General features: G+C 41.9%; 1 protein-coding gene across 4 annotated transcripts in view; it reads right to left on the bottom strand.

Moving 5' to 3' along the window:
- MGAT4A (alpha-1,3-mannosyl-glycoprotein 4-beta-N-acetylglucosaminyltransferase A) overlaps nt 1-26106 on the bottom strand; it is a 115204-nt gene that overhangs the window by 2494 nt on the left and 86604 nt on the right. For 3 of the 4 annotated variants that reach the window (XM_073590552.1, XM_073590551.1, XM_073590553.1), the window contains exons 10-15: nt 25576-25706; nt 22075-22182; nt 13841-14034; nt 6552-6630; nt 1366-1432; nt 148-260 (exon numbers count right to left, since the gene is read on the bottom strand). In XM_073590552.1, coding sequence (XP_073446653.1) covers nt 148-260; nt 1366-1432; nt 6552-6630; nt 13841-14034; nt 22075-22182; nt 25576-25706 — 692 coding nt within the window. The remainder of the gene's footprint in view (nt 1-147; nt 261-1365; nt 1433-6551; nt 6631-13840; nt 14035-22074; nt 22183-25575; nt 25707-26106) is intronic. The other variant, XM_073590554.1, reaches the window with a different exon arrangement.

The raw sequence follows: 26106 nt of genomic DNA, 5'->3' as shown, positions 1-26106 counted from the left end.
GGCTCCATAAACACGCATGTCTGTCACACAAGTATGGACGATGCTGACAAGAGGACAATTCAAATTCAAAGAAGAGATTAGAGAATTAAGCTGGAGATCTCATTGGATGAAGAGTTTCATCCCATAACATCTAGGGCTGGTATTTACCTCATTAAGGATGATCCAAACAGCGGAATTCTGTAAAACTGTAAGTCGGAATGCTGAAATAGGATTTAGCCCAGGATCTACAGGTCCTTCTGCAACTCCATCTTCAAATTTCCCTTGGAAAAGATTATAGAAAAATGTCTCAACCATTTTAGTTACAAGGGTTTTCAGAACTTTGATATTGATGGCCCATTATTAGGATAGGTAGTCAATGTCAATTTGAAGATGGGTTTAAGGTACACTGTGTTCTTCTCGCAGGCGCAGGACCTGGTAACAGCTTATCGTTGGCAGAACTAAGTGTCCGACCCCTACCAATTTGATATTGAGGACCTATGGGCCATCAATATGAAAGTAATGGACAACCCCTTTAAAGTACATTTTGCTTATATCCATCAAGACACAATACCATTTGCCCCGTAATATACGCATTTAAAAAGGGACTATTATTTTTTTGTCAGTTTTTATGTTCGGATTCTTTTTGTTGTGTTTTATTTTACCATGATCATAAGGTGACTGATATTGGCTTTGTGTTATGACCCAATATAATAATCATTATTTTTTATATAGCGCTAACATATTCCGCAGCGCTTTACAGTTTGCACACATTATCATCACTGTCCCCGATGGGGCTCACAATCTAAATTCCCTATCAGTATGTCTTTGGAATGTGGGAGGAAACCGGAGTACCCGGAGGAAACCCACGCAAACACGGGGAGAACATACAAACTCCTTGCAGATGTTGTCCTTGGTGGGATTTAGCACGGTGGCTAACCACTGAGCCACCGTGCTGCCCAATATGAGCAGACCAAAAGAAAATTACCATCACTTTAGAATGTGGACTGTAAAGACCACACTTTCCATTCTTTTATACATGAACTCAAGCATTCTACAGGGAGTATGTCCTATGCTGGAGAAACAAAGAAATATACAGAACTGTAATTCCACAGTTCCAATATCAACACTAGATTTAGGAAACTAACACTGCCATTTACCTTCTTATGAGGCTGTGTGCAGTGGGCAAGAATAGGGGGTTACAGTCATACTTTCAGTGGTCACCATAAAAGGCTTCAGAAGACATCTGGTAGACCCTTATCTCTAGCCATCCATACAAACACAATGACACATCATGCAAGGAAGCAGGGAATCAATGATGAGTTATACATACTATCAATCTAAACTGATAACAATACAATACAAAGACAACAATTACCAGAATCTTACCTATTCTGAAAAACGCATCTGAAAGGCGATTGGCTTTGGTATCCTTGCTTAAATCCCAAATGTCTTTCTAGAAAGAAGAACCATCCTTTCAATTTTATCAGAATTAAAGCAGCTTTTTCATGAAAACAGAGATATTTTAAACAATGGCATTAATACATATTAATGAGGGTGCCCACTAATGGACAACCCTTTTGAATGCCCCCTGTGTGCACTCCCATTATGTTTTTTATTCATTAGTTGTGTGTATATGCATGTAATGTAGTGTTAAGGCCCCGTCACACTAAGCGACTTACCAGCGATCCCGACACCGATATCAAGGTGTCAGGATCGCTAGTAAGTCGATATGTGATCGCTGGTGAGCTGTCACACAGACAGCTTCACCAGCGATCTGCACAGCAATGCCGAGCGCCCGGCATCGCTTGCCATCGCTGTAAAAAATAGAATCAAAATAAAAAATATTGTTATTCTCACCTTCCGACATCCCGTTCAGCTATCCTGCCTCTCTCCACGCTCCGGTCCCAGTGATCCTTTGCACGAATGACCGCGAGATGTCACGGTCTCGCGGGAGCGCGAAGTCTCGCGGTCATTCGTGCAAAGGATCACTGGGACCGGAGCGTGGAGAGAGACAGGATGGCTGAACGGGACGTCGGAAGGTGAGAATAACTATATTTTTTATTTTTTTTATTATTTTTTACAGCTGATCGCTGGTCTCCCGCCTGTCACACACAGCGATGCGTGCTGGCCAGCGGGAGACCAGCGACCAAAGAAATGTCCAGAGGTTTCTTCCAGCGATCAGCGATACCAGCAGGGGGGCCGCTCGCTGATCGCTGTCACACACAGCGATCTTGCTGGTGAGATCGCTGTTACGTCACAAAAGTTGTGACTCAGCAGCGATCTCGCTACCGAGATTGCTTAGTGAGACGGGGCCTTTAGTCTATCAATACACTCGTCTATGGAGAGTCAGAACGAGATTCTATAGGCTCTTATTGTGAGACTTACGGCTCTACACACAGAATAAAGCGAGTCTGCGATGTCACTAAGAAGCAGAAAAGAACAGCACTGGACACCGGCAGTAGGCAAGTATATTAATACATTCACAAAACTTAGTGGGAGTGCTTTTTTAATTAAAAAAAAAAAAAAAAAAAAGAATAATTATTTTCCAGGCTGGTGCTACTCTTCCTCTCCTAATTTTCCCTTATTAAGCACACTGGAGGCATTCAGAAGGGTTGTCCAGTAGTGAACGATGTCTTTAAACTTGGGCGAGAACAAAATCTAGCACTATTCATTTCTCAGAGCCAGATATCAAGGAGTTTCAAACTGTGCATGGCACCCAGCCGAAATGGATTGGGAGGTGAAATACTTAAGGGGGTTTTACACTAAGCGATATCGCTAGCAATATCGCTAAAACGTCACTGGTTTTGTGACGTTATAGCGATATTGCTAGCGATATCGCTATGTGTGATACTTACCAGCGACCGGCTCCCCCGCTGTCCATCGCTGATCGCGCGAGAATGTCCAGCTCCATTTCTCGTCGGGCGCTTCCTGCTGAGACTTCCTGCTGTGACGACGAGCGACGCGTGGAGGCGGGCGGGAGGACGCCAGGATCGCTGTGTGTGAATGGTAAGTATCGTGCGCTGCGTCGCTGCTGCATCGCTGTGAGGTCTTTCTGTATGAAAGCTCACTAGCGATCATTCAGCGATGCACCAGCGATCCTGACCGGGTCGGATCGCTGGTCGGATCGCTGGTGCATCGCTAAATGTAAAAGGGCCTTTACTTATACCTTTTAGACTAATGTTGGCTGAACTTGCTGATATTGACGTGTTCAGCAGACACTAATGTCTATGGAGGTCCTGAACAAATGATTGCTTGTAGATATGTTGATCGGACATGTGCAATTTCAGCATACTAATTGCTTTGTTCTCCCAGAGATAAGTAATCACCAGATTTATATGGCCTGACTTTCTCAAAGAGAACACAGGAGTGCTTATCCTAATATATGTGGGTAGGCTGGCAGATATACAGGTGCTTCTCACTAAATTAGAATATAGGGCCTGTCACACTAAGCGATATCACTAGCAATATCGCTGTAACGTCACTAGTTTTTGTGACGTAGCAGCGACATTGCTAGCGATATCGCTATGTCTGATACTTACCTCTGACCAGCTCCCCGCTGGTTATCGCTGATCGCGCGAGAACGTCCTGGACCGTTTCTCGTCGTAAGCTTCCTGCTGGGCTTCCTGTGGTGCCGACGAGCGACGCGTGGACGCGGGCGGGAGGACGTCAGGATCGCCTCGTTTGACAGGTGAGTAGCGACCCCCGACCCCTGCGATGTCGCTGGTGAGATCTGCCTGTGTGGCAGCTCACTAGCGACCACTTAGCGATGCACCAGCTATCCTGACCGCGTCATATCGTTGGTCGGGATCGCTGGTGCATCGCTAAGTGTGACAGCACCTTATCATCAAAAAGTTAATTTATTTCAGTTCTTCAATACAAAAAGTGAAACTCATATTACATAGAGTCATTACAAACAGAGGGATCAATTTCAAGTGTTAATTTCCATTAATGTTGATGATTATGGCTTACAACCAATGAAAACCCAAAAGTCATTATCTCAGTAAATTAGAATACTTTATAACACCAGCTTGAAAAATAATTTTAAAATCCAAAATGTTGGCCTACTGAATGTATGTTCATTAAATGCACTCAACACTTGGTCAGGGCTCCTTTTGCATCAATTACTGCATCAATGCGGTGTGGCATGGAAGCGATCAGCCTGTGACATTGCTGAGGTGTTATGGAAGCCCAGGTTGCTTTGATAGCAGCCTTCAGTTTGTATGCATTGTTGGGTCTGGTGCCTCATCTTCCTTTTGACAATGCCCCGTAGATTCTCTATGGGGTTAAGGTCAGGTGAGTTTGCTGGCTAATCAAGCACAGTGATACTGTTGTTTTTAAACCAGGTATTGGTACTTTTGGCAGTGTGGACAGGTGCCAAGTCCTGCTGGAGAATGAAATTTCCCTCTACAAAAAGCTTGTCGGCAGAAGGAAGCATGAAGAGCTAGAAAACTTCCTGTAAGGTAGCTGCGCCGACTTTTGTCTTGATAAAACACAGACCTACACCAGCAGATGGCATAGCTCCCCAAAGCATCACGGATTGTGGAAACTTCCACTAGACCTCAATGTGGTCCTACAACAATTCTAAGAGCATGATGCCCCATAACAAACATTAACAATCACACTACATAGATTAAAAACTACAACTTTAATATTATAATACCATAAAATAATAAAGTTGTAGTTTTTAATTTATTTAGTGTGATTATGTTTGTTATGGGGCATCATGCTCTTAGAATTATTGTAGGACCATAATAGTGTGGGAGTTTGCCCCTCCTTACCTCGTCTCCGTTTTGCCATGGGCACGGTTTTTTGAAAGGGATTGGTATACTTATTTATGTATCCGCAAGATCGGTTTTAGTCAAAGTTTAACACTAGACCTCAAGCAGCTTGGATTGTGTGCCTCTCCACTCTTCCTCCAGACTCTGGGACCTTTATTTCCAAATGAAATGCAAAATTTACTTTCATCTGAAAACAACACCTTGGACCACGGAGCAACAGTCCAGTTTTTCTCCTTGGCCCAGGTGAGACGCTTCTGGCGTTGTCTATCGGTCATGAGTGGCTTGACACAAGGAATCTGACACTTGTAGCCCATGTCCTGGATACGTCTGTGTGAGGTGGCTCTTCAAGCAATGACTCCAGCAGCAGTCCACTCCTTGTGAATCTCCCCCAAATTTGTGAATGGCCTTTACTTAATCCTTTCAAAGCTGCAGTTATCCCGGTTGCTTGTGCACCTTTTTCTACCACACTTTTTCCTTCCACTCACTCAACTATCCATTAATATGCTTGGACACAGTACTCTAAACAGCTAGCTTCTTTAGCAATGACCTTTTGTGGCATATGAAGTTCAGGTTTAATTAAAGGGGTTAAATAAACATATACCAAAGTCTCAAATCAGAGGCGCAAAAGTAATTGGACAAATTAATTTAACCATAAAATATTCATCTTCAATACTTCAGGCAGTCATTGCCAGCAAAGGATTCTCTATGAAGTCTGGAAGCCATGGATTTCAAAGCCAGGCTTGCCACTGCCTCCACCATGTTTTACAAAGGATGTGGTGTGCTTTGGATGACAAGCCGTTCCAAGCCTTCGCTATCATTCTGGTACAGATTGATATTAGTTTCATCTGTCCAAATAATGTTTGTCCAAAACTGTGCTGGGTTCTTTAGATGTTCTTTGGCAAAGTCTAATTTGGTCATCCTAATTTTAAGGCTGAATAATTGTTTGCACCTTGCTGTGAATCTTCTTTATTTGCTCCTGTGAAGTCTTCTCTTTACGGTAGACTTACATACTGAAACACCTACTTTCTTTGGAGTGTTCTTCACTTGGGTGGTAGTGGTAAAGAGGCTTTTATTCACCAATGAAAGGATTCTGTGATCATCCACCACTGTGGTCTTCTGTGGATGTCCAAGCCTTTTTTGAGTTCCAAAACTCAACATTGTGCCCTTTCTTTTCCAGAAAGTACCAAACCAAACTGTTGATTTGACCATTTCTAAAATTTGTACTCTGACTTTTTTTTTTTTTAAAGCCTAATGATGGTCTGTTTCACTTCCACTGAGAGCTCCTTTGACCGCATGTTGTGGGTTCACAGCAACAGCTTACAATTGCAAATGCCACATCTGGAATCAGTGCCAGACCTTTTACGTTCTTAATTGATGATGAATCAATGAGGGAAAAGCCGATGCAGCCCATTAAAGAGCTTCCGAGATAAATTGTCCAATTGGTCACCTTAAAAAGAAGCAGCTACAAATTAAACAGCTGTAATTCATAAACCCTTACTACAATTAGGCTGTGAATACCCTCAAATTAAAGCTGAGAGTCTGCACTTTAAGCTCATATTGATTACAAAAACATTCAAGATAAAGTTATATAAAACAGCTAAAAGGCCAAAACTTGTACCAGTGCTAAATATTTCTGGACCTAATTGTACATGTCTAGCTGCACCTATATATCAGATTACTTACAATTCCTAGTGTAAAGCCTACACTTACTAGAATGCAGGTCATCAAGCACAGAATGCTAGGAGATTACAGTTCGGAAGCATACAGAATTGTAACTGCCCTTCATTATTATACCTGGTAAGGTAAAACGTCCACAGTTGCGTTTGTTAACAAGTCTCCAGGATGTTCAGGGTTTCCACTGCGGAACAGATACCTATAAATGAAAGCATAATCTTAGCTCATTGTTGACCATTCCAAGCACTGACGTAGCAGCTTCCTGACAGGTGTAGAGCACACCTGTAAAATCAACAAGCCTCCCGCCTCACATCTCAGTCTCTCGACCTCTGTACAAATGTTAAGGGACGCTCCTGCCAGAATCTTTTATGACCTATCAATAAATAGGTTGTACCCATTCTGTGTTTGAGCAACTCCTTGCAAGACTAGATTGTTGCATGTGTGACTTTCCTCCCCTGCATTCATGACTAAAAACATCCACTATCACCATCAGTAGGTATCTCTAGTGGTCAGCCCTCTACTGAAAGTGTCGCACGGTCAATCTCAACCATAGGTCATAAGACATTGTGGTTGAAATCCCCTTTAAAAGGTTCAATACGATATAGTAGTGAAGTAGAAAAAACAAGGACATTTTGGAAAGGCCTGACAATACAAGTAAAAGCAGGAAGGTGGCACATGTTAAAACCATGGGACAAATAAGTTTACTAAAATAGAAAAGTTGAACTTAGGAGCACTGCTATTCGTTCAAGAACCCAAAGGATCAATGGGCTAATTGCGCTACCCAGTAAATTTAAAAAATGAAAATTCCAAACTTTGTAAATGGAATGTCAGTTCCAGTGGACAGCCATGTCTTGGTAGGTTTGCAGGTGTGCCATACTCTTTCCATTTTTGGATGATGGAATGAAAAAGTGCTCTGTGAGCTGTTCAGAGCTTGGGCTATGGCGTGTTTCTTGGTTTTCATGATGCTGTTTGATCCCCAATGTTATAACTCAGAAAAATCAAACAAGTGGTCCCTATAAAGTACATTTATTATAGAAAAAAACTACCTAAAAATTTATTTTTATTAGATATGCATTAAATGGATGCATAACATCCAACAGACATACCGTACATACAAAAAGGATAAGAATGATATAGAGAAATAAAGGGAATTGCTAACTATACCCTATCCTAGTACCTGTTCTGTAGCCTAACACTAAACTTAGCAGCAAAGCCACAAAAGAGGACTGAAATCCTCCAAAAATTCAAAAATACTGCTAAAAAGGGGCAGCACCGCTTACCTGCCAAGGTCTCTGAATATATGCACTACAGGATGCAGCCAACCCATATAGCAAAGATGTCGGCAACACAAGTGCAAAATACTAAATAGACAGTCACTCACAGCCTACCTATTAAAGGAGGGGGTTAACATGCAGGTAATGCATAGTGTCTGGGTCTTGTATACAGGGATGTTCACATGGGATGCATTTAGAGAGTGCTGGCCAGCCCGCCTAATCGAATAGTATGGGAGTGAGAAATAGGCTGAGAACCAGACACTATGCATTACCTGCATGTGAACAGCGCCCTATACAGGCATCTACTGTGCAAACATATACTAAGCAGTCACCCCCCTCCATTAATTGGTAGGCTGTGAGTGGCTGTCTATTTAGTATTTTGCACCGGTGTTGCCGACATCTTTGCTATATGGGTTGGCTGCATCTTGCAGTGCATTTGTTCAGAGACCTGGGCAGGTAAGCGGTGCTGCCCCTTTTCAGCTGTATTTCTGTTCTGTAGCTTGCCTACCAGCAGAGGTTGGCCCGCTAAGGGGGTTCGATAGTGATGCCCCGCTCCTCGGCGGCTGTCCCTATTAGCCCAGGTAAAAAAGTGCACAAAAAACTAGATTATCTGAACAGCTTAACTGGCGATAGTAACCTGACGATGTTTTCAAAGACTACAGTAACCATCCGAAACCAGTATCAAAAGTTGGACCATATACCCATGTGGGGAGCAGCTGATATTGGTAAGTGGCTAAACAATCTTCTTGGTTCGCACCAAAAAGCTAGCAGCTGACCTTGCCCTGCTTAACACCCTTCACTGTCCTGTCCTCGCCTCCGCTCCTCGGTGGCAGCACCTTATGTCCCTGCAATGCCCTACCGTGGACCCTACGGTGGACAACCAGTAAACTACATGTTGCGTAGCCATAAGTGTAACAGGACAATTGACCACAATGATTGATATACCTGTCAATCATCAACGAATGGAAAACCATATGACAGTAGGCTGTTGAAAAAAAATCTACAGGGTGGGAGGTATATGGAGGTAGAAAAAGAAAGAAGATGAAATCCCTAAATCTGATGGCCAAAACCCCCGAAAAAATATCTATAGATTCACTTATGGCAAGGAGTTTTACCCTTGATAAATAGTTTTGAGACATGCTCATCAGTGGGCTGCGTGTGTGTATTATATATATATATATATATATATATATATATATATATATATATATATATATATATATATATATATATATATATATATATATATATATATCTCACATATTAAGTCATCACATTAAAGTCACTATAGAAATCATCAGATACGCAAGGCAGCCATTGTGTTATAAACCTGCAATGTGACAGGTATCAGCGAGACACATATGTTAGTAGTGTTAGAGGCAGATGGTACTTATTGTTAGATGCCTAGATGTGATGCTGCATCGCCGCGACACGTATCGCTTTCAGCTCATCAGGAGGCTTGATAGAATTACAGGTGTATGATGCTGTGGTGATGGCATGACTGTCTTATATGTATAGACAGCCCACTGGTGAGCAGGGACTCAAAACTATTTATCAAGGGTAATAATCCTTGCCACAAGTGAATCTATAGATATTTTTTGAGGTGCAATTGTGGTGCATATTAAATTTAGGGATTTCCTCTTCTATCTTTTCTACTTCCATATACCTCCCAACCTATAGATTTTTTCCAACAGCCTACTGTCATATGATTTTCCATTTTTTTTTGATAATTGATATACCAGTCAATCATTGTGGTCAATTGTCCTGTTACACTTGCAACATGTAGTTTACTGATTGCCCAACCTAAGGACCACGGTAGGGCATTGCAGGGACATAAGGGGCAGCTGCCGAGGAGCGGGAGCGCCCACATCACTCTCCCTAGGGTGCCAACCTCCGATGTTAGGAAGAGGATAGTGAAGGGTGGTAAGCAGGGCAAGGTCAGCTGCTAGCTTACTGCAGCGAATCAACAAGATTGTTCAGCCACTTACAAACATCAGCTGCTCCCTACATGTGTATACGGTCCATCTTTGGTAATGGTTTCGGATGGTTACTGTAGTCTTTGCACACATTGTTAGTTTATTATCACCAGTTAAGCTGTTCAGATAATAATCTAGTTTTTTGGTGCACATTTTTTTTACCTGGGTCTGTGTACACTACAGTCATGGCCAAAAGTTTCGAGAATGACACAAATATTAATTTTTACAAAGTCTACTGCTTCATTTTTTCTAATGGCAATTTGCATATACTCCAGAATGTTATAAAGAGTGATCAGCTTAACAGCAATTACTTGCAAAGTCAATATTTGCCTAGAAAATGAACTTTATCCCCCAAAACACATTTCAACATCATTGCAGCCCTGCCTTAAAAGGACCAGCTAACATCGTTTCAGTGATTGCTCCATTAACACAGGTGTGGGTGTTGATGAGGACAGGGCTGGAGATCAATCTGTCATGATTAAGTAAGAATGACACCACTGGACACTTTAAAAGCAGGCTGGTGCTTGGCATCATTGTTTCTCTTCTGTTAACCATGGTTATCGCTAAAGAAACACGTGCAGTCATCATTGCACTGCACAAAAATGGCCTAACAGGGAAGAGTATCGCAGCTAGAAAGATTGCACCTCAGTCAACAATCTATCGCATCATCAAGAACTTCAAGGAGAGAGGTTCCCTTGTTGCCAAAAAGGCTCCAGGGCGTCCAAGAAAGACCAGCAAGCGCCAGGACCGTCTCTTAAAAGTGTTTCAGCTGCGGGATCGGGCTACCAGCAGTGCAGAGCTTGCTCAGGAATGGCAGCAGGCAGGTGTGAGTGCATCTGCACGCACTGTGAGGCGGAGACTCTTGGAGCAAGGCCTGGTCTCAAGGAGGGCAGCAAAGAAGCCACTTCTCTCCAGAAAAAACATCATGGACAGACTGATATTCTGCAAGAGGTACAGGGAGTGGACTGCTGAGGACTGGGGTAAAGTCATTTTCTCTGATGAATCCCCTTTTCGATTGTTTGGGACATCTGGAAAACGGCTTATTCGGAGAAGACCAGGTGAGCGCTACCACCAGTCTTGTCTCATGCCAACTGTCAAGCATCCTGAAACCATTCATGTGTGGGGTTGCTTCTCAGCCAAGGGAATGGGCTCTCTCTCAGTCTTGCCTAAAAACACAGCCATGAATAAAGAATGGTACCAGAATGTCCTCCAAGAGCAACTTCTCCCAACCGTCCAAGAGCAGTTTGGCGATCAACAATGCCTTTTTCAACATGATGGAGCACCTTGCCATAAAGCAAAGGTGATAACTAAATGGCTCAGGGAACAAAACAGATTTTGGGACCATGGCCTGGAAACTCCCCAGATCTTAATCCCATTGAGAACTTGTGGTCAATCATCAAGAGACGGGTGGACAAACAATAACCTTCAAATTCAGACAAAATAAAAGCATTGATTTTGCAAGAATGGAGTGCTATCAGTCAGGATTTGATCCAGAAGTTGATTGAGAGCATGCCAGGGAGAATTGCTGAGGTCCTGAAGAAGAAGGGTCAACACTGCAAATATTGACTTGCTGCATTAACTCATTCTAACTGTCAATATAACCTTTTGTTACTCATAATATGATTGCAATTATATTTCTGTATGTGATAAAAAAATCTGACAAACACAAAAACCAGAGGGCAGCAGATCATGTGAAAATATAATGTGTGTGTCATTCTCTAAACTTTTGGCCATGACTGTATGTCCCTCTTTATATCTAGAGCCTTCTAGGGATAATAGGGACAGCTGCAAAGGAGCGGGGGGTGCCACTATCGAACCCCCCTTAGGCTGCCAACCTCCGCTGGTAGGCAGGCTACAGAACAGGTACTAGGATAGGGTGTGGTTAGCAATTCCCTTGATTTATTTCTCTTCATCATTCTTACCCCTTTTTGTATGTATGTCGGTTATTGGATGTTATGCATCTTTTTAATGCATATCTAATAAAAAACAATTTTAGGTCTTTCTTTGATCCCCAGTGTTCTCAAACAAACCTCTGAGGCCTTCACAGAACAGTTGTAATTATACTGAGAATAAATTACACACAGGCAGATTCAATTTACTAATTATGTGTCACGCTGTGACTATACTTGATACGGGAAAGGAGCCCTGAACCGTCATTAGGACTGGGGCCCTAACTATCCCTGCTCCCAAAGGTACCTCTGAAGGTGAGGACCTTTGGGCCAACAGCCATACTGTTCTCTCCTGTTATTCCCCAAGCTGTCCCTTCCCCCTCCCCATGGGGCCCAGACATACATGCTAGTGTAGGGATAACTCAAAGCAACTAACATACAAAACACTCACCAAAGATAGTGTATATAAGGAAGGGTAAGAATGTACAATCCAAATGGGAATAGGACAATGAGGAAAGCATACACCCAAAAACAGCATGCAACAATCTCCTGTAGCAACAACAACTACTACTATCTCCAACTCAGCACAGCGACACCAAGGAGATAATAAGTAACATGGCTAGAAAGAGTAGAAAGACTAGGTATGGCCAGATTTTATAGCGAGAGGAAATGATCAGGTCAGGAACAGCAGTGAGATGGAGCTGCAAGTTTCCAACCAGCATAGAAAAGGTCATTAATCTCTTCAACACTAAAGGAAACAAAATGCATTTAATATGAAACACAAACACACGCTAAATGGAAGATCTGCGATTCACAAATCGTAGTGATATTCAAACCCTAGATCTCCTAGGAGAAAGTGACCAACTTGTGACATTATGTGACTTCTGGAGACAATTGGCCACTCAGGACTTTATTTAGGGGTGTCAGACTACATGAAGCTGAATAAAAATGCATGTCACAATTTTAACAATTTTCAAATTTATGTTTTTGAAATACAGTTAGGTCCATATATATTTGGACAGAGACAACATTTTTCTAATTTTGGTTCTAGACATTACCACAATGAATTTTAAACAAAACAATTCAGAGGCAGTTGAAGTTCAGACTTTCAGCTTTCATTTGAGGGTATCCACATTAAAATTGGATGAAGGGTTTAGGAGTTTCAGCTTAACATGTGCCACCCTGTTTTTAAAGGGACCAAAAGTAATTGGACAATTGACTCCAAGGCTATTTCATGGACAGGTGTGGGCAATCCCTTCATTAGGTCATTCACAATTAAGCAGATAAAAGGCCTGGAGTTGGTTTAAGGTGTGGTGCTTGCATTTGGAAGGTTTTGCTGTGAAGGAAACATGCGGTCAAAGGAGCTCTCCATGCAGGTGAAAAGTCTGAACTTCAACTGCATCTGAATTGTTTAAAATTCATTGTGGTAATGTCTAGAACCAAAATTAGAAAAATGTTGTCTCTGTCCAAATATATATGGACCTAACTGTAATTAGAAAACCCATGTATAATTTCCTTTGCACTTCACAAATACTTGCTACTTTGTGCTGACATAACACATAAAATCCCAATAAAATACATTTAAGTTTCAGCGTGTAATGTGAAAAAAAATCTGGAAAAATTCATTGGGTATGAATACTTGTTCAAGGTACTGTATATGCCTGGGGGTAGAATTATTGAAAATAGAAGTTGCAAACCTTGGCGTACGTGTGTTTCAGAGCCAAAATGTTAGCCTTTGTTCACTTTTACACCATTCTCATTTTTAAAAAAAAAAAAAATCCGAGAGGGAATTTTATCATTATTTTTTTTATTATAGCGTACATTTATGTCAGCCTACAGACTTGCTCTGTGGCACACATCAGCTGTGTCTAAATGTTAGAGTACACTAAAATTTTTGGTGCCTTATGATCTTATGATTAAGATAAGTAATTAATATTAGCTAGGTGGGGTCCAACTCTCTGCTATTGTGTCAATTAACTATTTAAAGGCTCTGGCCTTTACTGTTAACTAGAGAAAGTTCTGTACTTTTGGTAATGTCTGTCTGGTATTCATTACGCAAATGGTTTCTTTTTAAATGTTGCATATCATTTGCTTCATAACATTATGTGTCTGCTGCACTTCACATTCAGATATAAATGGTAACTCATTGACATAATATACAGACCCAGGGTCCATATCTCACCTTTGCATGAATATTCTTGGGCCTTATACAACCTAGAACACTAAATGACTGTGAATAAGCAGTATTTGATCACCAAACAACTACTAACCTTTCAACATGCACCGGTTTATCGAACTTGAACAGAATGTAGTCTCCAGCCACAGGTGTGATGGCCCAGAAGAAGTCCTCCCCCAAGTACGTCTTTTCTAGGGTGTGACCTTGATATACTTTTAATGATGTTGAAACTTCAGCTGGAGGATTCACGTGAATTTTATGCAACAATGGTTTTAAGAAATCTTTATCCTAAAGAAAGAGTAAATGCAGATGTGATGAATGGCACCAGAGAGATCACGCAGAATCTCACTGTTGCCTACATGTGATAAACTCGCACCTCGCCACCCGCCTGACATCACTATTATGTCAGATGTACCACCGTGACATTACACATCCTCTAAGGACATGCAAGTTCAGCTTGGTACAGTTTTACACAGACACACCCTGTCCATACGGGGCAAGGGAGGCATGGGGAGTGACAGGATGTGGTCCATACAGCTTTTCACTAGCATCAGTGAAACAGAGTGCTGCCAGCCTGGTTGGATGTCACCAGTTCCTCATCAGATATAAGCTTGGTTTGTTAACAGGATTATATTGAGCAAGAAACCATCATTCGATATAAGCCCGGTCTGTTAACAGGATTATATTGAGCCAGAAACCAGACCCGGTAGCGTGGAAAGTTAAACCGAGAAAGGGACGTGTAGATTCATGGATCGAGATAAAAGAGCAGCCCAAGGTTAAATTATATATTTAAATCGCCTTAAGGGCACACTAGACTACTATATACAAGATGCTTACACTTATGCAAGGGTCAGATATGCAAATACAGATAGTGGTAGGACAAATGATACAAGCAGAATATATGGGTCAATTACCAGTAGATGAAAGGCCTGGCTTTTGGGGGAGGGGCTGCCACACGTGGTCCTTTCTGTTCCTTGACTTGTCCCCATACGATATGTTGTCGCGACCAACCCAGAGAAAAAGCAATTGGCCATGCTGAACATGAGCATTTAACCCCTTTGGGTCACTCCCCTCTGGACTGAACCCAAATCCCTTCCCCTAGTCTATGGCAGTTAAAAACTCCAGAACCTAAGATGAATCATAACTTTTTAATAGACGGGAGACGCCTCTCCATTACTAACCCCATAGTGATAGTGTATAAAAACACAGACACCCAGAATAAAGTCCTTTGTTTGAAATAATGACACAGACTCTTTAATAATCTTAATTAAACCATACACCAACTTTTCCTGCAATAAAAATAATAAACCACAATATTCCTCACCTGTCCGCACAGAAGATAATTCATAATAAATGTCTCACGACAATCTTGATCACTTTGAGAGGAGTAACATCACTGATGTGACTGCTCTCAAAGACAACCAGCGATAGACTGCGGAAGCGATTACCCTCTGTCAGTGTATCACTGAGCTGCCATGAGAGAGTTCACCAGCTGATTAGCTCTGGTGATCTCCCTTACGGCACACCGCTGCGTGGGAAAGTTCTCACGCAGTAGTGCCGTAAGTGAGAACACCGGAGTTGATGAACATGAACTCCGGTGAACTCTCTCGGCAGCTCAGTGATAATCGCTCCCGCAGTGTATCTGTCAGTGTATCGCTGGCGGCCGGGTAGAGCAGTCACATCTCCCGATGTGACTGATCTACACGTGAGATCGCCGTGGGACACTCGGGATTATGTGGACTACGGCAAACAGATGAGTATAAAGTTGGTTTATTATTTCACATTATTTCTAGAAGACAAGGGCATCAGGAATTAGGCGTTAAGAAGAGTATAATTAATTTTTATTTGAATATGTATGTAATCTTACTTTGTTTTTTTTTTTTAACTGTGAGCACAGGCACTGGCAGATGAGACTACGCCTCCCATCAGCGGCACTTGCTGTCACTGTTATCAGTGACAGCAGACATAGCCCGATGGGGGCAGTAGTCTCATCAGCCCACGCCTGTGGGTCATAGTCACAGCTCGGTGGTCACATTCACATCTGCCAGCATGATCCTGCAGCACTCTGACTGACAGTACCGGCGATAGCGTTACCACGGGTCACAGTCACATCTGCGGGGTCAACCTGTCATGTGCCAACATGATCCCGTAGCACTCCAACCGACGGTCTCACCGGCAGTAGCACTACCACCGATAAGAACTACCGCAAAGGTATTTCCCACACTATCACATAGATGACAGCGTGGGAAAAACCATAGGAAGCCGGTAAAACGCAAAACAAAAACTTTGCAAATCCACAAACATTTTTATACTTGCATTTTTGCTGCGGATTTGACTGACTCAATTGAAATCAATTGGTGCAGAAATGCTACAAAAAGGCAAAAAGAATTGACATGCGGCAGAAAAAAAAGCACTGCAAACAATGCACGGAATTTTACTGAGCATGTGCATGACACTTCAGGATTGTCATTGAATAAGCTTGCATAAGGATTCCATAGCGTTTTTGGCCCATTTCCATGCGGAAAAAAACGCTGCGAAAACGTACAATTTGAAAAAGGAGCAAATGATGTGAGGAATTTGTTGCAAATCACAGTCACTAATTGAGAGGTATTCACAACAAAAAACTGACAAATGCAATGATGAATCGGACCCTTAGTGTTTATATTAATGACAGATGGGAATCTCCAGACCACACAAGGTTAGTTGTAATTGAATCTTTTTCTATTAAACCCTTTGTTAATACTCTAGACTTCTCCAACCACATGAACAGGGCTCAGATAATCATTTGTATGTTTTCAATGCGGAGACATTAAAAAGTCACTGCCACACAGTTCTGGTAGTGGCTTTTCTCTTGACAAATTGGTCAGGTGTTTGAATTCTTTAATTGTAAAGGGCTGCAGAATATGTTGGCACTATATAAATAAAATTATTATTACCCCTTAACAACATCCGCCATACATTTGTTGAGGACTTGCATACTGCTTGTATGGAGTGCACTCTATTCCATATAGCATCAATGCCGCCAGCGTCGGACTGGCCCACCGGAGAACCGGTGGATTCTCCGGTGGGCCCTGGCATCTGGTGGGCCCTGGCACCTGCTGGCATACAGGGCCAGCAGTTGCCTAGGGCCCCCGCTGCTCCAGGGGCCCCCAGCCAGTGGTGTGTCGCACACCATGCAGCTGCTATGGGGGCCCCTGCCAGCGGAGCAGCAGCGGGTGTCAGGAGGCAGGAGCCCCTGTCCCCGATGCTAAAGAGAAATGAATATTCACTGCGAAGCAGTGAATATCATTTCAGGTCTCCACTCCCCCAGAGGCCCCGCCCCCAGCCCAGTAAGCTGCTCTGCAGACTACAGCTGTAAATCAGGGCCGGCGCCGCCCTCAGTCCCCTCTGCTCCTGGCTCACAGCCAGTGCGCGATGACGTCACTACATCGCGCACCCGCTGTGTGTCTGGCAGAGGGGGCAGCTCCTGACACTGAAGCCGGGATCAGCGTGGGAGCGAGGAGGAGAGGTGAGTATCGTGTTTTGTTTTTTTTATATCTCTCTCGCTCTCTCTGTCTCTCTCTCTATCTATCTCTAATCTATTATCTATATCTATCTATCTCTATATCTATCTCTATCTATTATCTATATCTATCTCTATCTATCGCTCTATCTTTCTATCTCTACATCTATCTCTACATCTTTCTATATATATATATCTATATCTATCTATTATGTCTAGCTATCTCTATATCTATCTATCTTACTCTATATCTATTATCTCTATATTTATTATCTATCTAGCTACCATCTATATCTATCTTTATCTATATATATCTCTATCTAATATCTATATCTATCTATCTCTATACCTATCTATTTATCTATCCGTTATCTATCTCTATATCTTTTCTCTGTATCTATCTATCTCTATATCTATATCTCTCGCTATCTATCGCTCTATCTCTATATCTATCTCTATATCTATTTCTCTCTATATCTATCTCTATCTCTCTATAGCTATCTATCTATATATCTCTATCTTTCTATCTATTTATCTCTATATCTCTCTATCTCTCTCTCTATCTATCTCTCTCTCTATCTATCTCTCTCTCTATCTATCTCTCTATCTATATTATCTCTATTTCTCTCTATATCTATTTCTCTCTATATCTATCTATTTCTCTCTATATCTATCTATTTCTCTCTATATCTATCTATTTCTCTCTATATCTATCTATCTCTCTGTATATCTATCTATATCTATTTATCTCTATCTATCGCTCTATCTCTATCTATCTTTCTATCTCTACATCTATCTCTATATCTATCTTTCTATCTCTCTATATCTATCTATATCTATTATGTCTATCTATCTAGCTATCTCTATTATCTATATCTACCTATCTCTATATCTTTATCTTACTCTCTCTATATCTATCTGTTATCTCTATATTTATTATCTATCTATCTCTCTCTCTATCTCTCTCTCTCTATCTATCTCTCTATGAATCTTTCTATCTATATCTACCCATTATCTACTTTCTATCCATTATCTACTATCTATCTCTATATCTATCTATTTCTACATCTATCTTTCTATCTATATCTATCTAACTCTATATCTATATATCTATATAGCATTATACCCTATGAGGGGGTGCATTATTCCCTATGAGGGGGGCAGTATTATACCCTATGAGGGGGGCAGTATTATACCCTATGAGGGGGGCAGTATTATACCCTATGAGGGGGGCAGTATTATACCCTATGAGGGGGGCAGTATTATACCCTATGAGGAGGCAGCATTATACCCTATGAGGAGGCAGCATTATACCCTATGAGGAGGCAGCATTATACCCTATGACGGGGTGCAGTATTCCCTATGAGGGGGGCAGTATTATACCCTATGAAGGGGGCAGCATTATACCCTATGAGGGGGCAGCATTATACCCTATGAGGGGGCAGCATTATACCCTATGAGGGGGGCAGTATTATACCCTATGAGGGGCAGCATTATACCCTATGAGGGGGTGCATTATTCCCTATGAGGGGGTGCAGTATTATACCCTATGAGGGGGGCAGTATTATACCCTATGAGGGGGGCAGTATTATACCCTATGAGGGGGGCAGTATTATACCCTATGAGGGGGGCAGTATTATACCCTATGAGGGGGGCAATATTATACCCTATGAGGGGGGCAGTATTATACCCTATGAGGGGGTGCATTATACCCTATGAGGGGGGCAGTATTATATTCTATGAGATGGCTGCATTATATTCTATGAGATGGCTGCATTATATTCTATGAAGGGTCTACATTATATTCTATGAGGGGGTGCATTATACCCTATGAGGGGGTGCATTATTCCCTATGAGGGGGGCAGTATTATACCCTATGAGGGGGGCAGTATTATATTCTATGAGATGGCTGCATTATATTCTAGGAGATGGCTGCATTATACTATGTGAGGGGGCTGCTTTATATTCTATGAGGGGGCTACCCCAACTCCTGCTACATAATTAAGACATGTGCAACCTTATATTATCCCCGGATATTAGCGTGTTTTACCGCACAATTGGTGGTCTGGTATTTAACTCTATGCAGCTACATAGTGGGCCCCAAGAATGATTTTCTCTGGTGGGCCCAAGGTGTTCCAGTCCGACGCTGAATGCCGCTATGTTAGACAAAAGTCACCCAACAGTTACTGCAGCATTCCAAGTGTTACAGCGGCATGTAAATGAAAACAAATCCGGCTGCTATCCCTCTGGCAAGCCTATGCAATTGCGGGGTGATAATAGTTTTACCTTGGTAGCTGGAGGCCCAATGAAGACCCATGTGTCTGACATGATAGTACGCCTTCAAATCATTGCCTAAAGTGTTGGAACCCTTAAAAATTGTTCCATAAAATGAAGTATTTCTCCCAGAAAACAATTGTAATTACACATGTTTTGTTAGAATCATGTTTATTTGTTTTGTATGTATTTGACCACCACCACAAAAAAAAAAAAAAAAAAAGCAAATTGGACATCATTTCACACAAAACCTCAACAATGGGCCGGACAAAATAGTTGGCACCCTCAACTTAATATTTGACTAGCTTGGCCTGTGCAAAATTGTCGCACATTGGTCGTCAGGGGCGCAGGCAATTTCAGAAAAAGCAAGCTGGTCAAATGTAAATGTATTTCATGAGATGATGAACACAGACAAGTATTTATATATGTAGATTGGTAATACAATTAAATGTTTTGATAAGCAGAGGCCAAAAAATGTTTTCCGGTTGAGGTGCAGGTCATTGTGTCTCTCTGCAGGATTATGAAAATGAATGTTTAATCTGTATTTAGTGATAAAATCGTGAATGTGTGGTTTGTTTGGCTGTTTCTTGCTGAAGGGAGCAAGTTTACCTTTCAAATGGTGGATCATGTGTGTAGTGGGGCGAAGTAATCAGCAAAAAAGCAGTGCATGTTGACAAATGTGTTGGTAGTGTGCTTTGGGGTACTGTGGTGCCACCTACAGGTCATTTTTCCTTACTGCAGGTTTATAAAACTTAATGTTTAAACTGTAGTTTGTGATCAAATCGTGGATGTGTAGTTTGATTGGCTATTTTCTTGCTGAAGGGGGCAAGTTTATTTTTCAAATGGTGTATCATTTGTGTGTGTGGGTGCAGTATGAACGGGGATACAAAGGAATCACCGAAAACCAGTGTTTAGAAATAATAGAATAGATTGCACAACCTTTGAAATAAATAGTTGCCATCATTCACTTCCTATAACCATCAACAAGCTTCTTACATCACTCAACTGGAATTTTGGACCACTCTTTTGCAATTTGCTTCAAGTCTCTCATATTTGAAGGGTGACTTCTCCCAACAGCAATTTGAAGATCTCTCCACAGATGTTCAATGAGATTTAGATACGGACTTCAGAACTCTCCAGTGCTTTGTTTCCATCTATTTGAAGTATGTTTGGGGTCATTGTCCTGCTGGAAGAACCATGACCTAGGACACAAACTCAGCTTTCAGACACTGGACACTACATTGCAACCAAAAATACTTTGGTAATCTTCAGATTTGATGATGCCTTGCACACAGTCAAGGCACCCAGTTCCAGAGGCAGCAAAATAACCCCAAAATATCTTTGAACTGCCACCATATTTGACTGTAGGTACTGTGTTCTTTTCTTTGTAGGCCTCATTCAGTTTTCAGTAAACAGCAGAATGATGTGCTTTATCAAAAAGCTCCATCTTGGTCTCATCTGTCCACAAGATGCTTTTCCATAAAGATTTTGGCTTACTCGCGTACATTTTGGCATACTGCAGTCTAGCTTTTTTTATGCCTCAGTGTCAGCAGTCCTGAACTCCTGCCACAGAGTTTCATTTAATTCAAATGTCGACAGGTAGTTTGCACAGAAACTGATGCGCCCTGAGCCTGCAGGACATCTTGCATTTCTTTAGAACTTGATTGGGGCTTGCGTTGCAACCTTTCATCAATTACTCCCTGGGATCCACGTCCAGTGAGATTAGCTACAGTGGCATGGGTTGTAAAATTCTGGATTACGTTGCGCACAGTGGACAAAGGAACATCAAGATCTCTGGAGATGGACTTGTAACCTTGAGATTGTTGATATTTTTCTACAATTTAGGTTCTCAAGTCACTAGTTTTATCTGGTTTGTAGTTATTTTCATATTGCCCACACCTGTTACTTGCCACAGGTGAGTTTGAACGAGCATCACATGCTTGAAACAATCATTTACTCACAATATTGGAAAGGTGCTAACAATTTTGTCTGGATCATTTTTGGGGTTGTGTGTGAAATTACGTCCAATTTGCATTTTTTCATGTGTTTGTGTTGTTCAAATATACACAAAGGAAATAAACATGTGTATAACAAAACATGTGTAATTTCAATAATTTTCTAGGAAAAATACTTCATTTTCTGGAACAATTTCAACGGTGCCAACACTTTTGGCCATGACTATGTGCACACTAATGGGCTTCATAGCAGACCAGGGTATTGTATAGGCAATTGTGGCATTGCAGGTTTAAAATCTCCAAAGTGAACTAAGTAAAAGTGTAAAACAAAAAAAAAAAAAAAATTCTCTTAGGGAAGATTGTGGAGGCCCCTATAGACATAATATATGGCTGGCTGATCTTGTAGACATAGGTGGTTTCATCAGAATTTAATCAAAGTTTCAAAGTAGTATAGAAATCTTTTAAGTCATCTTGTACTCTAACCCTCCTGTTTTGTAAAGTTTAGAAACCAAAATGACTAGTGTTCTAAGCCAACAGAGTAATTGAGTTGCTGGGAAATTTCACCATATTAAAAATCAGAATCATGCTTCTACTTACCGTGAGTTTTTGTAATTTCCCTGCTAATGAAGAGTGCAGACCGACATGCTGAAAAAGAGAAGGTCTAAACCGAATTCGAAGATTGGATTTTTGTCTGTCACAATGTTTCTTAAAAATTAAAAAGAAAGTGAAAGTATTAACAATTATGAACACATAAAAGATTGTATCCTCTCCCTTTAACATCCGTTTCCCAAAAATAATATATTCTCAACAGTGCTCAACTAAGATAAGAGCTTTCCCAATGTTTACTTCCAATCAATAATAACCACAATCAGGGTCTATTTACATGGACTGACCAGCAGCATGATAGGAACGTCGAACGGTGAGGCTGGGTTCACACGTAGCGGAACTCCATTCCGCGGGAAAATCGCATTTTAAATTCCCGCGGAAAAACTAGCATTTTGCAAGCGTAATTAGCTTGCAGAATTGCTAGCGCTTTCCAAGCGATCTGTAGCATCGCTTGGAGAACTGATTGACAGGTTGGTCACATTCGTCAAACATAGTGTTTGACGAGTGTGACCAAACTTTTTACTATTGAGGCCGCCTATGCGGCATCAATAGTAAAAGATAGAATGTAAATAATAATAAAAAAAAAAAATAGTTATTCTCACCTTCCGACATCCCGTGCAGCCTTCCCGCCTCTCTCCACGCTCGCGGTCCCAGTAATCCTTTGCAACAATTACCACGATGATGTCCGTTCTCGCGGGATCGCGACGTCTCGCGGCCATTCGCGATGACGTCGCGCGAATGACCGGGAGACTTCGCGATCCCGCGAGAACGGACGTCATCGCTCGCAAAGGCTTACTGGGACCGGGAGCGTGGAGAGAGGCGGGAAGGCTGCGCGGGATGTCGGAAGGTGAGAATAATAATATTTTTTATTTTAAATTCTATTTTTTACAGGGATATGGTACCCAAAGCCCGGAGGACAGTCTCCTCTCCTCCGGACTGTGGGTACCATCCGCAAATGTTCTGCTTACTTTTCGCATGGTGTGCACAGCCACATGCGGAAAGTAAGCAGAACAATGCATTCCTATGGGTGCGGGATCGCCGCGATTCCGCAAAATTAATGAGCATGCTGCGTTTTTTACCGCAAAGCAATTCCGCCGCGGTAAAAACCGCAGCATTAGCACTGTATTGCGGCATCCCATAGGAATGCATGGGATGCTTATTATTCGCGGCAAAATCGCGCAGTTAAATCCGCCACGGAAACGCGAAAAAAACGCCACGTGTGAACTCAGCCTAAACGTTCACTGATTGGCGGTCGCAAGACTGGCAGCAGCCTCTCTCTAGAGAAGAAAAGCAGCAGGATTCTGAAATCGAGCATGCTGAGTCCTTCTGTCCTGACATGATTTATCAGAGACAGCCGGAAGACCTCTGTACAAATTAGAAGGCGGCCTGCCAAAAGATTTGTTGCAGCATGGGGAGAGCTGTCAGAGACAACACTCCCTTCTTCCTATATTCAAATGGATGGTATTCATTGTGAGACCGCGATGTCATCAGAGCTCATTCACGCAATGCATCCATTATTAACAGAAGTTGCAGGCAGCGCAGCTAAGGGCTGGGAAGGACTCCGGGGGCCGACAGAGGGTAAGTATATCCCTATTTTTTTTTTAATTCTATTTTTTACAGGAATATGGTACCCAGGGCCTGGAGGAGAGTCTCCTCTCCTCCAGACCCTGGGTACCATCCGCACATGAAGCGCTCACTCTATGCAAGGTGGGCATAGCCACATGCGTAAAGTAAGCGTTTCAATGCAATCTTATGGCGGCGGAATCGCCGAGATTTCACAAAAATAATGAACATGCTGCAGATGTTACCGCTATGCGATTCCGCAGCGATAAAATCAGCAGCAAGGGCACAGCAACTGCGGAATCCCATAGGATTGCATGGGGATGCGTTTTGTTAGCGTTTAAGCGTTTCCGCTGCGGCGGAAATGCTTAAAAAACGCAACGTGGGCACACAGCCTAAAAGGCTAAATCTGGGACTTTATAAAGATCAAAAATGTATCTAAGCACTAATAGCAGTTTCCCTGCCTGTTGTGCATGTCGCCGTTCTCCCCCAGCACACAGCGGTCACAGAATGCTCCTGACACAGATTCAGCTGCCTCTGCTGACGGAGCGTGACTTCCTACGTCATTTTGATTGCCAGCCGACTTCCCCAGTTAGGCAGAGGGGATCCAAGTGTTAATCAGAATGATGTCGGAAGTCACGCTCTGTCAAGAAAGCAGAATGGAAAAGAAGCCTCTGCTCTGTAGGCGTGACATCAGCAGAGGCTTCTGAATCCCCAGCGGCTTCTGAATCCACAGGAGGAGCGGTCTATGACTGCCCTGTGCCGGGGAAGAACGACGCTGTGCGCAACAGGCAGGTAAGTTGCAAATACCTGCCTGTTTGTGTTTAGGTCTGTTATTTGTTTTTTATAAAGTCCCGGATATCCCCTTTAAAAAGGGTTGTCCTGCCTTAGGCTACAAGTCTGCAGACTTGTGAATTGGTTGGATGGCTTTCATGCTCTTTGATCAAAAAATGCTATGAAGTAACTTACGTATCTAATGTTTATAGCAATATTGAAGTTGATGGATTCATTAGTCACAGTGTGCTAATGTATCGTGTGTATGTGTTTGTACATTGGCCACACAGCATATTAGTGCACCTGTACATTAACTTAATACTAAAGGTGTGCAGGCCCTATTTTTCTTTTTTTTTTTTTACAAATCGTCCCATTGCACACACTGCGCGCTGTGAGGATTCTCCGATGCAGGAAGCAGTGGGCACGTGACTGCAAGCATGCGACTGGCATAAATGTGGTAACATGCTGACTAAACGGGTGAGGCCTCGCTCAATGCAAATGTATTGGGAGAGGCCAAACAAGTCTTTCCGGAACGTGGCTGGAAGTAAGCAAATCACGTTTAGTCACATAACTGCCTACTCCCAGATAATCCTGACAGCATGCAGTGTGCACGACATGAGAATTCACAAGTCTGCCATCACAGAGTGACAGTGACAATGCTGGACAACTCCTTTAAAAAGACGCGCTCCCATTAAAGTTTTTATACTGTTTATTACAGTGATCATATTATATAGCACTGTGTACTTTCAACTGCTTATTTTGCCTTTCTACCCAGCTAATTATTCTCTTTCTCTGCTCTATATAGAAACAGGAAGTCTCTTGTCCCTGCATTTATCATTCCCCTCTTCAACTCCTGACCCAGCTACTCTCTCCTCCCGGCCACCATAGACTTTTGTAGTGATGACTCGTGCAGGGAAAATTGACCTCCTGTTTCTACATAGAGCTTAGAAGGATTTAGTTAGTCAGTTTTTAATCACGTTATGTCATAGACCTAATGGAAAAGAGAAGAATTATCTGGGTAGAAAGGCAATATAAGCAATTGTAAGTCCACAGTGCTAAGTGCTATTTTATAATATGATGATTGCAATATATTAAGAGGAAAAAACTTTGATGGGAGTGCTTCTTTAAAAAAAAAATTAAGACTTTACTAAAACTTACCGCGTCTTTTTCTGGGTTACAAACTTTTACCCATAAGATGTGGTCCAAAAGCCAGTCAATAGGTTTCTCTTTATAGAACATAAAGATGAACTCAACAATAAGTGTAATATCAGGAGCCTGAAACATTTTTCCTGCAATGATAAATCAGAAATACTAGCAGTATCTGTAAAGGGAAGTTGGACCTTGGTGTGTATATATATATATATATATATATATATATATATATATATATATATATATATATATATATATATATCTATCATATACACACACATTTCTTTGCAGTACTATAGCTTTGGAAAGTGCAAAGTTACAAAATCTGATTTAATATTTCTTTATCGCTTTTACAGCCACGGGCGCATTTGAAATGTCCTGACTGCAGCAGGAGTATAGCAACTACAGCTAGAATCTTGCGATGTTCTGTAGCGCAGCGCTAATATGATGCCAGGGAGTAGTATAAGTTTTATTTCCTAGTTCTGTACGGTTCAGGATGGAGGGAGGGTTACAATTATCTCTGTCTGTACAGCCTCC

This window comes from Dendrobates tinctorius, unplaced genomic scaffold (assembly GCF_039654945.1).
Source record: "Dendrobates tinctorius isolate UK_male_01 unplaced genomic scaffold, ASM3965494v1 ptg000117l, whole genome shotgun sequence".
Lineage (NCBI taxonomy): Eukaryota > Metazoa > Chordata > Amphibia > Anura > Dendrobatidae > Dendrobates > Dendrobates tinctorius.
The sequence above is the reverse complement of the archived record's forward strand: the minus strand, read 5'-3'. Positions and strand labels throughout refer to the sequence as shown.